At 39.4% G+C, this 14,119-nt stretch overlaps 1 protein-coding gene across 3 annotated transcripts in view; it reads left to right on the top strand.

The window, feature by feature from the left end:
• ATP6V1H (ATPase H+ transporting V1 subunit H) overlaps nucleotides 1–14,119 on the top strand; it is a 121,075-nt gene that overhangs the window by 71,216 nt on the left and 35,740 nt on the right. For all 3 annotated transcript variants that reach the window (XM_063079560.1, XM_063079559.1, XM_063079557.1), the window contains one exon: nucleotides 10,534–10,647. In XM_063079560.1, the coding sequence (XP_062935630.1) occupies nucleotides 10,534–10,647 (114 nt within the window). The remainder of the gene's footprint in view (nucleotides 1–10,533; nucleotides 10,648–14,119) is intronic.

Below are 14,119 nucleotides of genomic sequence, written 5' to 3'. Positions count from 1 at the left end.
TCTGTTGTTGTTGCTTCTGTGTCTGCATTTATGTGAATAATTAATGTGTGATATGCTTGCATGTCCTCATCTTATGAATGTGACAGGAGACTCTCCCAACTGGGAAGAGATACATGTAGAAAAGTGCACATAAATCACTTCCTCCCTCCCTTGGGAATTGTTAGGTTTTAGCACCAGTACCTCTACCCTGATGGCCAAAGCTTCCACTGTATACACGGTATTTTAGTCCGTTTTGTGTTGCTGTAACAGAAATACCTGAGACTGGGTAATTTATAAGGAAAAGAGGTTTATTTGGCTTACGATTCTGGCACAGCTGCATCTGGCATGGGCTTCAGACTGCTTCTACTCATGGCAGAAAGTGGCAGGCAGTTGGCGGGTACAAGCAGATCACATGGCGAGAGGAAGCAAGAGAGAGGAAGCAAGAGAGAGAGAAGGTGCCAAGTCTTTTGAAGCAATGAGCTCTCATGGGAACTAACAGAGCAAGAACTCACTCATTAATCCCCCCTCCCCCAGGGAGAGCATTAATCCATTCATCAGGGATCCACCCCCATGACTCAATCAGTTTCCAACACTGCCACATTGGAGATCAAATTTCCACATGAGTTTTGGAGGGGACAACACATCCAAACTCCATCACATGGTGTCCTGTTAGTTGGCAAGTTGGCAGCCCCCCGTCTCAGTGGCCCTGACTGGAGCTATCACTCTTCTGCCAGCAGGGGTGGCTGATAAACCCCCACAACACCCATGGGACTGCCTGCCAAGTAAAGTTTTTCAGGACCATGTAGGCAGGTTCACAATACTTAATTCCTCTGGCACTCAAGGAAAAACTGCTGTCTGTTCAAACCCCACCACCAAAAAGGAGTGGACTCTGTGTTTTTGTGCTGTACATGGGCTCCCTCTTTGGTCCTTTACGTTGGCTAACTAGCAAATTGGCAGCCTTTGAGTAGGGCCCAGACTACCAGGCTGCATTCTGTCAGCACTCTGTGGCACACGCTCTGTCTTTGTGGCTCTACAACCCGCATGACCCCTTTGAGCTATGGTCTCTGTGACTGGTGATTTTGCTAATTGGAACCTCTGACAAAGGGGGATGACCTCCATCCAGAGCCATCCCTTGGGGTTTTGGACTCATTGCCTCCCCGACTTGGCTACCAGGCACACAGCCCTTTATTTTTATTTTATTTATTATTTTAAAATTAATTAATTATTATTATTTTTTCACATTCTAAGATGTTGCAGAGCAGTTGGGGAGGAGGGAAGAGGGGAAAGGGGATAGGGTGGGAGGAGGGGGAAGGATGGAAGGGGTTGTGGATTAGGGCTGTGACACCCCCCTCATTCCAGCAGGGATGCCCCAAGGAGTTTCTGGCTGCGGCTTGGTTATGGCTGGGCTGGATGCAGACTTCGGCAGGGCCTGGCTGAGGCCCTCGGTGCCCCCCTTCCCCACTCCAGGAGCCTGGGACACTTCCAGTGGTGGCTCAGTTGTCACTGGGCTGGATGCAGACATCAGGGTGCTTCTGGTGGTGGCTTGGTGGTTGCCACTGGGCTGGATGCAGATGTTGAGGGGTGTGGCTGAGACCCTCAGCCCCCTACCACCCTGGCTCAGGAGCCTGGGCACTTCTGGTGGTGGCTCAGTGGTCCTTGCTGGGCTGAATGCAGACGTTGGGGGAGTGTGGCTGAGGCCCTTGGTGCCCCACCGCTCTGGGTCTGTGGCTGGGACGCCTCTGGCAGTGACTCAGTGGTCATCGCTGGGCTGTTGTTTCTTTTGCTGTGCAAAAGCTTTTTAGTGTGATATAGTCTCATTTGTTTATTTTTTCTTTTGTTGCCTGTGCTTTTGGGGTTTTTATTCATAAAGTCTTTGCCCAGTGCTACTTCCCGAAGAATTTCCCCTATGTTTCCTTCTAGGAGTTTTATAGTTTCAGGTTGTATATTTAAGTCTTTCTTACATTTGGGGTTGATTTTGGTATATAGCAAGAGGTATGGGTCTAGTTTCATTCTTTTACATATGGATGTCCAGTTTTCCCACCACCATGTTACACCTTTAAAGGTTTGGTAGAATTCAGCAGTAAATCCATATGGCCAGGGCTTTTCTGTGTTGGGAGACTTTTGGTTACTGCTTCAATCTTGTTGCTTGTTATTAGTCTGTTCAGGTTTTCTATTTCTTTGGTTTAGTCTTGGTTGACTTACAGTTGTTTATAGTAATCTCTAATGATCTTTTGTATTGCTGTATTAGTTCTAATGTCTCCTTTTTCACTTCTGATTTTTGTTATATGGGCCTTCTCTCTTCTTTTTGTCGTTAGCCTAGATAACAGTTTGTCTATTTTGTTTATCTTCTCAAAAAAACAATTTTTTGTTTCATTGATCTTTGTTTCTTTTTTTTGGTCTGTATTTCATTTACTTCTGCTCTGATCTTAATTATTTTTTTCTATCTAGTAATTTTGGAATTGAAGTATTCTTGATTTTCTAGTTCTTTGAGGTGTAGCATTAGCTTTTTTGTCTGAAATAAGCATTTATTTTAATAAATTTTCCTCTTAGTACTGCTTTTGCAGTATCCCACAGGTTTTGGTGTGATGTGTCTTTACTTTCAATAACTTTTTCATTTCCTGTAGAATTTCTTCTTGGACCTATAGGTCATTCAGAAACATGTTTAATTTCCATGTATGTCTATAGTTTCCAGAGTTTCATTTGTTATTGATTTCTAGTTTTAATCTGTTGTGGTCTGATACTTGAAATTACTTCAGTTTCTAAAAATTTTTTGAGACTTGATTTGTGGCCTAATGTGTGGTCTATCCTGGAGAGATTACATGTGCTGATAAGAAGAATGTATGTTCTGTAGTTGGTGGATGAAATGTTCTGTGAATATCTGCCAGCTCCAGTTGGTCCAAAGTATAGTTTAAATCCTTTGTTTATCTGTTAATGTGTTACCTAGATGATGTGTCCAATGCTGAGAGAGGGGTGTTGAAGCCCCCCACTATTATCTTATTTGGGCTTATATTTTCTTTAGGTTAAATAGTGTTTGCTTTATATATCTGGGTACTCAGGTGGATATGGGTATATTTATGATTGTTATGTCTTCTTGCTAGATAGATTCCTTTGTCATTATATAATGTTCTTCTTTGCCTCTTTTTATGATTCTATTTTAAAATCTATTTTATCTAATATAAAAATAACTACTCCTCTTTTTACTTTCCATTTGTGTGGTATGTCTTTTCCTACCCTTCGCTATTAGTCTCTGTGTGTCTTTACAGGTGAGATGAGACTCTTGTAGACAGCATATAGTTGGGTCTGTCTTTTTAATCCACTAAGTCACTCTGTGTCTTCTGAGTGGAGAATTTAATCCATTTACATTTAGAGTTGATATTGAAAAGTATTGTGTTACACCTGGCATTTTGTCAATTTTTGTTGGGATGTTTTATATAACTTTTGTTCCTTTGTTACTTTTTTATCGTTTGTCTTTGGTGGGGTTTTTTTGTTTTAAGTGGTAAGATATAGTTTCTTCCTCTTTCTCTTGTGTATTCTTGCTAGTGATTATCATTTTTGGATTGTAGATATAGGTCTCCCTTAAAGATTTCTTGTAGGGCTGGGCATGTAGTGGTGAACTCTTGCAGTTTTTGTTTCTCTGAAAATATGCTATTTCTCCTTCATTTCTGAAGGATAGTCTTGCGGGGTATAGTAATCCTGGCTGGCAGTTTGCTTTTTTTTTTAAATATATTATCCTATTATCTTCTGGCCTGTAGAGTTACTGTTGAGAAGCTAGATCAGAAATTCTTTCTTGTGCTTGTTGTAGCCTGCGCTTAAGCTCTCTGTTGTGTTTTTTATTTCACTGGATGAATCTTTCAATTCTAGGCATTCTGTTATATTCTTTTCTAAGGTATTAAACTCTTTTTACATTTCCTCCTTTGTATCCTAGATACTTTTTCTCATTTTGTTTTGTCATCTGAGTCTTCTTGTATCTCACTGAGTTTCCTTAAGATAGCAGCTTGGAATTCCTTTTTGTCATTTCAGGAGTTTCCTGGTCTATTTAGTCTCATACTTGACAGTTACTGTATTCCTTTTGGAGGTATCATATTTTCATTAATGTTATCTTTTTTTTTTTTTTTTTTTGTATTTTTAGTATCTTTACATTGATGTTTGGTTGTCTGGCAGAGCAGTTGCTTCTATTACTCTGGAGTGGGCTTTGAGGAGAGAGACTTCCTCCTGTAAATGCATTTATATTAACCATTGAGTAGGGTGTTTTAGTATTGGTTCCATGTAGATGCAGTTGTGTAGTCTCTGTATGGTTATTTTGGCTGTATTCACCGTCAGAGTTGCATGTGAATGCCTCTGTGCCTTAGGTGCTGAGGCACTTAGTTATTCCTTGCTAAGGTTAGAGGCACTGTGTTGGGTCATCAAGGATGTGGCCAAGATCTCAAGTTTTGGGGAGAAGTCTGTGCATGCCCTTTTGCTCTTTGGCTGGGGTGGTTGACCCTGGACAGGCTTGTTGGCACCCTGGTTATCATCCTGTGGGTCTTATGGGTGCACTGGGATATACTGGAGCTCCTCAGTTTGAATGGGTAACCCTGGGTGGGGTTTCTTTTTCCTCTTTCCTACAGGCAGAGCCTCCTCCTGGGTCATTATTTCCCCTGATTGGGGGATGGGTTGGTGGTGATTGTGAATTTTCTTCCTTACTCTATTTGGGTGTCCTGGGTTTCTTCACTCTCTGGGGGTTTTGCATATGTCTCTCCCTGGATCAGTGCAGTTGTGTGGGCTGCACATATTATCTCCCATCCCCAGGTGCACTACCATGGGGGACAGCCACTGGGTTGTGGGTCTGGACTCACTTACCTCTTTCCCTGGGCTCTGCTGATGACCCTCCTTGTATCAGTGCAGTTGAGTGGTTGGTGGGTGGCTTACATGGTGGCTGTGGCTGCTGTGGCCCTGGTGATTGCTGCTGTGGCAGTGGGCTACTCTTCAGTGGTGGTGGCTGTGGTGGTGGTCGTGGTGGAACATCTGCACAGTGGCGGTCTCTATGGCAGTGGGGCCCTGCTCTTGCCATCTGTTGGTGGGGGATGCCCTCGGTTCCAGAGGTCCTTGTGCTCCTGCTTTCTGTTGGCAGGGTCTGCCCTTGGCTCCTGAGGTCCTGCACTCCTGCCTGTTATTGGCGGAGTCTGCCCTTGGCTCCTGAGGTCCCTACGCTTCTTCTGTCTCTGGTCCAGCCATGCTCTGGGTCTCAAATGGAGTGGGCACAGTTCCCTCCCAGTGGTGTTGAGTGCTTCTCTACCCACCTGTAGTGGTGACTTCTCTCTTTCCCAGCAGTGGAAGCAGAGAGAGGAGGTGGAGGGGAGGGGGAAGGCGAAAAGCCCTAGATTCTTAAAACATTCTTAAATATAAACCAATTAGACTCCCTCCAGACATATATGAGAGTACCATTTTCACCACCATCTCAGTAGCACTGAATGCTATTGTTTCTCTTTAATCTCTTACGGAGAAAATGGCATCTGGTGCTTTTCATTTATATTTTGATTACTTACATGATTTATTAGGAATATTAGCTGTCATGTTTAAGATAAACATTTTTCTTTATTTTTATTGGTTATGAATATTCATGAGATACAAAGCTGATTGTCACCCCTCGTGCCCAAGATATAAAGGCCAGATTCATACTGGCAGCATGCCCATTACCACAAATTGTGTTTGTACACCATATCCCCCACCCAAGATAAACATTTTTAAAGTTGCTATTTACATTATTACTCTGTTCATAAAATTTTTATCATACATAAGTTTCAGTTAGTATACAATGAAATAAAGTGTCGTTGATTTTTTTTGAGCATCTATTATGTGCTGGGCACCATTCTGAGTATTGCCCCATAAAGCTTATATTCCACCAAAACCTTTGTGGTTTCTTTTACTACTTTTATGCTTAGAAAGGGCTTCCTCATTTAGAATCTGGTGAATATTCTCCTAAATTATCTTTTTATTTAAAAAAATGTTAATAACCTCTTCTAATTGTAAGGGGAACAGAAAAGGTGTGGTTTCTGTGCTCATTGAATTTATAAACTATAGAGGGTATGTAGCTACAAAGACATAAAAGTATCTACGTTTATATAAATGGAATCATATGTGAAACGTTTTTATCTTTTTTTTTTTTCTTTTTTTTGGCGGCTGGCCAGTATGGGGATCTGAACCCATGACCACAGGGTTGTCAGCCCTGCATAGACACCATGCTCTAACCAACTGAGCTACGTGATGTAGTGCTAGGGCTGGGGTCTGGAATCCTCACAGCGCCAGTTGTCTAGCTCTTAATGCTGTTCATGACGCCAATTGTTTAGCTACATGACCATGCTAGTTGTTGGGCTCTTTTACCTGCCGGTAATCCTGCTGACTGGGCTGATGGTTGCACTAGGACTGGGTCTGGAGCTCCCAGAACCCTCAAGCCCATTCACAGACTGGGTCATAAACCCTTCACATGCCAGGCTGGGTCCCCAGACCCCTTCATGCAGGTCTGTGAGCTAGGTAATGGGCCAAAAGTTCCTTGGAAACTGCAGGTTGGAAAGCATGGCTGTGCCGGGCAGACGCCCGCCCACCTGCTTCACTAACCCCCCCCTTCCCCTTCCCCCTCCCTCTCCCACACACAGCCCTCTCTAAAGAACACTCGAATAGCAACAAAACTAAAAAGATACATTGGCGCAATACACACTAACTACACACACACATACACACAATTTGCTTACAAAGGATGCTGAACCCACACCCAACTGTACCCGAGGTGAGGGCCCTGACCAAACTATTCTATTTTCCCAACACCTGGCCAGCCCCGTATGTGAAACTTAACGATTTTTAGCAGTATGTATGGAATCATAATATGTTATAGTGTGATATAATTTTATTAGCCTGTAAACAGCCATAAGTAGAATGCTAAACAATAGAATCCTTTTGAGGATATTTTATGTAAACTCATGTAAATTATTTAAACTATATTAAGAGGGAAAAAGACCTTTAGAACAAACAAATAATTCTGTGCTTTATAGGATAAAGTTTACTCTAAAATTACATTTTTCTGGTTTACCAGATGGTGCATTTAAAAAATAGTCTTACCTGTTTTGTGCTTGTTAATCACATATCATAATATTATAATATTTCATGTCCTTAAAGCTTAACATTCTACTGACTGCCAACTCAAATTTGTTTTGAAGTATGGTTGGCAAGGTTATCCCTATTAGACAATAGTTAATAAATGAAGTTCTTAAATCTGGTTCTAAATTAAATAATCAAATATCCTGTCATTTTAATGATGTGGTAATCTGCCAACTGGAAAGATTCTTTTCTTGCTATTTTTTCAAGCATCCTTGATATCAGACATTTGAAAGTAATTAATCTGAAAGTAATTGGTACTTCAATTGCATCTGGAATTGAGAAGACAAAAAATGTCTGTTTATTTCACAGCAGTGAGTTTCAGTGGGGTGGGATTATCCACCCTCTTTCAGACCTGCCAGACGCTCTGGGGTGGAGAGCAGTAATGTGTAGTTTGAAAGTGAATGCTTCATAAGTGAATATAATAATAACATCAATTATCAAAAACAAAGCTCTTCAAAACTTTCTTGGTTGGTGGTAATATGAAGCATTTAGCACAGTGCCAAACATGTAGAAAAAGTGCTCATATTAGTATTATTTTAAATGGTGTGTTTTTTCTTTGTTTTTTTATGAGTTGCATTTTGCATATATTATGGCGGCTTTCTGAGATTTCATGTTGATCCTCATTATTAATGGATTCTAGGTTTGTGAAGTCACCTAACTGCCAAAATTTATTTGTAATACCCAAATCAATACTTGGGTGCTTTTGTGTTTGGTTATTCATGGACGTGTAGAGTGGTGAAAATTTTGAATTTCGCATTCCCTGCTGAGAATGCAAGTAATGTCCTGCCTTCTTCTGTTCATTCTTGTTCTATAAACACGTGTCCTTTTTGTGGTCTGTTTAGTGTCCTGTTGTTGGGAAAATAGAGTAGATTGGTCAGGGCCCTCGCCTTGGGTCCAGTTGGGTGTGGTTCAGCATGCATGGTAAGCAAATTGTGTGTGTGTGTGTGCGTGTGTGTGTGTATGTGTGTGTGTGTGTATGGAGTTAGTGTGCGCCAATGTATCTTTTTAGTTTTGTTGTTATTCTTGTGTTCTTCTGCACAGAGAGAAGACAGGAGAGAGAAGAGAGGGGAGAGAGGAGAGAGAGAGAGAGAGAGAGAGGTAGTTTGAGTGAAGTAGGTGGGCAGATGCCGGCCTCGGGCATCCTCCCCGCGCATTCATGCTTTCCAACATATGGCTGCAAGGACCTTTCGGCCAGTTACCTAGCTCATAGACCTGCGTGAAGGGGTCTGGTAACCCAGCCTGGCATGTGATGGGTTTGTGACCTAGTCTGTGAATGGGCTTGAGGGGTCTTTACAATTGGCATCACGAACAGGATTAAGAGCTAGACAATTGGTGCTGTGAAGATTCCAGGACTTAGCCTAGCCAGACACATGTTTTTTGCATTTGCGTGCTGTTTTTTTATTTTTTGTTTTGCTGTTTAAAATGGTCTCCAAGCTTAGTGCTGATGGGTAGTGTTTCTAAGCACAAGAGGCTGTGACATGCCTATGGAAAAAAACGTGCTTCAGATAAGCTTTCTTCAGGCAGGAGTTCCAGTGCTGGTGGCTACGAGTCTAGTGTTCAGAGAAGTCCAGAGAACAAGGTGTATGTGACCGTGCTCTGTGATGCTAGAGAGGGGCTCCAAAGCAGACCGAGAAGGGTATTGCTGGTCATTTAAAGGACTTTGGTCCTTTTGTTAAGAACAGTGGAAGTCACTGAATTGTAACAAGCAGGGAAATGATATTCAGAGTTATGCAAAGATCTCTTTGACTACAGTGAGAATGGACTGAAGGGAGCAGCTCTTATATCATCAGTACTGTTGTCATCATTGTAGCAGACTTGGGTTTACTACACTGCAGGGAAATGGGCTTTATGTCCATTAACCTTCACAGCATCATAGTAAAAAAAAAAATAAAAAAATAAAAAAAAGGAGACGTCCTTGTTTTTCCTATTTGGTAGGGGGAAATTTACTAGGTAAATGACTTGTCTAATATAAGATATCTGATAAATAGCTGAGCTGATATTTAGATAAGATGATGTTTTAAAGTACAGGGCTCAGCCCCTTATAAGCACCCAATTAATGTTTTTTTATGCTTGCACTGTACTCTTCCCCCCCATCTCAGTTCAATATACTTTTTTAAAAAAATTGCTTTAAGAAATAAAACATGAAGTGGTATACAGATAAAAGCCTCCCTCTCACCCTAACCCATATCTACCTATTTCTTACTAATCTTTGAAACCTTCCTGGTCTGTGAGGTTGTCTTAAACCACCAAAAGCCCTATTGCATTAAGGTGTCACTTGTCACTGACTGTGTAATAGCTGTCGTCCACCAGACAGTACTGTTGGATGCAGAATGGACAGGGAAATCCACACTGTTGAGCTGGAGCTAAGAGGCTCCACAGCTCTATCCATAACCACCTCAACTTTTGTGTCCATAGTAAGTGGGCTTTTGGGGTGTCAGGGGTTCGGTGATGGAAAGCAGTGTCGGTTGTTAGTCATCTTGGTGCTCTTGAAGATATGAATTTTTTCCTCTGTCTCACTGCCCAGTAGGTCACATGGCATATCCCATCATCATTATGAGAAAGGGACAATTATCTCAAAATCAGTAGTCTTTTCCAGAAAATTAACATGGGTGCTCTTTAACCTTCTGATCCCTGCTTCTTTTCTAATCTGTATCTACCACACAGCACAGTAACTGGTGGACTTGATATTGATTTTATATTATTAAGATTAGTGATCAATACCGATTTTAAGCAAGACAGAAATACCAATAATAAAGAAGTTAATGCTCAACTACCCGGGAAACTATAATCTAGAATACAGTCATCCCTTGCTATCTATGCGCAATTGGTTCCAATACCTCCCGCAACTACCAAAATTGGCAGATGCTGAAGTCCCTGATATAAGACAACATAGTGTTTACATATAACCTTATTCATATCCCCCTGTATACTTTAAATCATCTCTAGATTGCTTATAATAGCTAATACAATGTAAATGCTATCTAAGTTGTTATACTGTATTGTTTAGGGAATAACAACAAGGAAAAAAGGCCTGTTCAGTACAGATGCAGGATTCCCCCCCCACACACACACATATTTTCTATCTGCAGTTGGTTGAATACATGTATACGGAACCCATGGATATGGAGAGCTGACTGTACTATGGCTTGTGAGGTGTCCAGGTAGATGATATTTTCTTGGATTAAGAAATGAGAATTAACAGTTGGGTTCATCACTGGGAATTCAAAAGAGAAAATACTTGAATACTTTAAATCTGTGATTCAGAGAAAATGATGTAAAAAAGATAAATATGTTTTACTTACGTATATTATAACTTTTCTTTTTAAAATTTCTTGGTGTCATGGTATTTGAACTTTCTGATTACAAATAGTATGAGTTTGAAAGTAATTGCAGCATTGTCACCAAGTCTCTTCCGTTCTGCAGAGTTATCGAGCAGCTCGGTGGGAAGCAGCTGGTGATGAACCACATGCACCATGAAGACCAGCAGGTCCGCTACAACGCTCTGCTGGCCGTGCAGAAGCTCATGGTGCACAACTGGTATGCCACAGCCTTTTGTTCATGCTCCTGCATTGGTCTGCAAGCTCTCATTTGTCCATTCTAAAAGTTCTTATGTTAAATACCCAATGAATGATTGTTTTTAAAATAAGTGATTTCAGTTGAAAATTCGAAAATGTATTTTAGTCATTCAGAGCAATAACATGATAATTTTAAAAAGAGGGACTGCACTAATGATCTCAAGAAATGTTTATTCAAAGTAGTTATATCAAAAGTAACTAAAAGGACCCTTGTGACATAAGTAAATCAGTCTTTTTTTGAGTTGAATGGAATAAATTTGGACTATTGATTACTTTAGACACTACAATTTTGTAAGGTTTAACCATTCAGCAGATGGTTAACCTGAATGGATTTTAGGTTCACATAAAATCACTAAAAGCTGATTTATCAGAGAGATTCAACTCTCACATTTCTTTCCTTATAGCTTTTTGTTTTTGAAGTAAACAAATCATGCTCTTATCTGTTTTTATTTTTAAAATCAAAATTATTAAGCTTTTTGTACCCACTTAAAACAAGATAAAGAGTGACAGCTTAGATATAATAGTGAGCCCTTTGTATACATGATAGAACAACGAGGATTTCCTTTGGCATGCCTGTGCTTAGCCATAGGTTGACTGTTCAGTCTTTCAGTGCTCTTTTGGTTAGTTCAAATGCCTCTCTATTCCCCACCCTATGTAAGGATACTCTGGTTTTGGACTGTTTTTATTAAGGTACAGGGAACAAATATACATTGCCTGTAATTGACAATAATGCTACCAGTACTTCCAAAGGGAAGACTTAATGGTACATTAGAAGGGGAACATTTGAAGGTACAGGCCAGTACAGTATAGGGGAATACATAGGAGTGCTGCAGTGGCATCGTGTATTAAACGTTACAGTCCTGCTGCTTAGGCACTTTTTCTTAAATACTGACATTTATGGATTCCTACAACTGCTTTTTGAGCATTTGCTTTGTACCCTGTTTTGTAAAGTGCTGGGCTCTAGATATGATGGCAGTTAGTGCAACTTTATATTGGCTGATTAGAGAAGGCCTCTCTGAGTAGTCCAGAACAACCAAGGTGAGACAGTAATGATAAGGGACTAGCCATACAGCTCAGTCATTTGGGGTAATAAGCATTTTGGGTAGAGGGGATAAGACGGGAAAGGTTATGAAGCAGAAATGAGCTTGGCTTATTTAAAGCAATGTATGGAGACATTATTGATTGTGACATCTGGAGGTGGTGGTGCTACTGGCACCTACTGGGTAGAGACCATGGATGTTGGTAAACATCCTACAATGCACAGGCAGTCCTCCACTTAAAGAAGTATCCAGCCCTATATGTCAGTGCCAACCTTGAGAAACTCTAATTTGAAGGACAGTGCAGGGGCCAGCATGGAAAAATTTGGTAGGGTCTTGTAGGCTGTCATTTGACCCTCTTTTTTATAAGATAAGTTGAAAGGTGTTGAAAGGTTTTTGAATGGGGGAATGACAAGATTTGATTTAGATTCTAAAAAGATCACTTTGGCTACTCTGTGGAGAGTGGATTATATATAGGGGTAAGTGAAAGCCAGAAGAGAATTTTAGTTGGTTCTCATGGTGGTCTAGGTTTGGTGGCTTGGACTAGACGATAAAAGTTGAAGTAGGTGGACTTGGGTAGATTTCAGATTTAGTATTGGCAGCATTTGATGGGCTGAAAACACTTTTACTTCAGTGTAAGAAGAATAGGATCAAGGCAGAGGGTGTTCCAAAATGGCTTTTATCTATTTAGCAGAATGAAACTAACTTCAAATCTGTCAGTAAAATAGCATACTTCACTGGATTTCTCTCCTTGTTTCACATTATCCTGAGCTAGGTTTTTCAAGATAAATGAATTATTTAGTGATATCTCTTGCTTTGTGTTATGTCTCTTTCATGGAATTTTTTTAAATTTAAAAAAAATTTTAAAGAATGTTGGCATTTAATAGAGTTTGAAGCTGGTACAACCAATGAGTTTATATTTGCCAGATGTTTTTCTAACGTTTCTGTGAAAGTCAGTTTTCTTTTTTTGTTGTTGTTGTTGAAATTGGGGTTGCTGAAATAAAATTCTTGTTTAATTCATAAAGAACAATTTTATTTTAATGGCTTTTTTTCTTGAAGAAGTTGTTATTGGGTGTAGTGTTTTTCTTGTTCGTTGTTAGTGTATATTCTTGATGTGAAAGATGTGTGTCAAATAGGATGCTGATCTTTTCCCTTTGCCAGTGGAAGAAGATTTTTGGTTGAGAATTTTTCTTGTTCAAATGATCATGCATCGAAGATTAAATATTTAAAATTTCGAATTCTTTTTCTTGAATATAGGAACTTAGTCTCATAGTACATTTTTCCATGTACGATTATGTAAATATCTTTATAAATAAAAACTGGTAAATTTGCTCTTTATCATTAAAGAGTTGATGAGAGAATATACTTTTTTCCTCCCTCTTTCTAATTATGTGCCAAGCTATTTTAATTCTAATGTTTTAATTATGATAAATCTCCTTTGCATTTAATGGAAAAGCTTAGTGTCAGTATTTTCTTGCAGTTTCTTTATAAAGAAATTCCATATGAAGGAAAATTAGAATTCACATGTGACCTCTATGTTTTGTTGTGACTTATACATTTTTTTGGCTCTTTGTGCCAGAAAATGAAAATTGCTTGGGTAACAGCAGTTTACTTCAGTACCAGATTAATAATAGACTAAATAGAATATTATTTGGAAAGTCAGTCTTCTGCAAAGTATATTCCCAAATGAAAAAGGGGTTTGGATCAATATCTTTATGCAGGTAATCTAGTTGTCTTTATTAAACCATTCTGGTAAAGACTTCCTTTCTGCTCATCTAAAATAGTGCCTTTTTTAAACTTAAAAAATGCCACTGGTGTTCTAAAGATGCTTATTGATTGAATCTTATAAAGTTCTTTCGGAATTATTTACTTTCACACCAAGTGAAACTTGAAAACAGTTGACTTAGCATTTTGTTTTGATTTAAATTAGAATGAGTTTTTATAAATGATATATTTTAGTACTCCATAATGAAATAAATTATTTGAAAATAATTAAAATATAATCATGGATGAAAGCGGAATGAAAGTCTGTCTGGCGGTAGCAACAGCAGCTTTTGCTGACATCTCTGGTGATATCCAGCCACTGTGTGCTCTCAGACCATGCTTTCAGATTTCCAGCACAACCTGGATTTTCTTTTATTTTTTTTACCCTAAATGACGTTTAGATTTTTGATGTTGCATTATTTCTGTAGTTTCTGTGTATTAGAATAAATCATAATTTTGGATATAATAAAGCTAATATTTATTTTTTCATGCAGGCAATTTAAAAAATTTAAGTACAATTTCAAAATTACATTTTAAGTGTAAACTGGATACTTTTAAAATCAGGGAACTAGGCTGGTTATGGATCTTGATTTTGGTTCTGTCTTAAAGAATTAATATTTAGTTTCTTGGTAA

Source organism: Cynocephalus volans, chromosome 15, assembly GCF_027409185.1.
Source record: "Cynocephalus volans isolate mCynVol1 chromosome 15, mCynVol1.pri, whole genome shotgun sequence".
In the NCBI taxonomy this organism is placed as follows: domain Eukaryota; kingdom Metazoa; phylum Chordata; class Mammalia; order Dermoptera; family Cynocephalidae; genus Cynocephalus; species Cynocephalus volans.
Note: the sequence above shows the minus strand (reverse complement) of the source record. Positions and strands in the feature narration are given on the sequence as shown.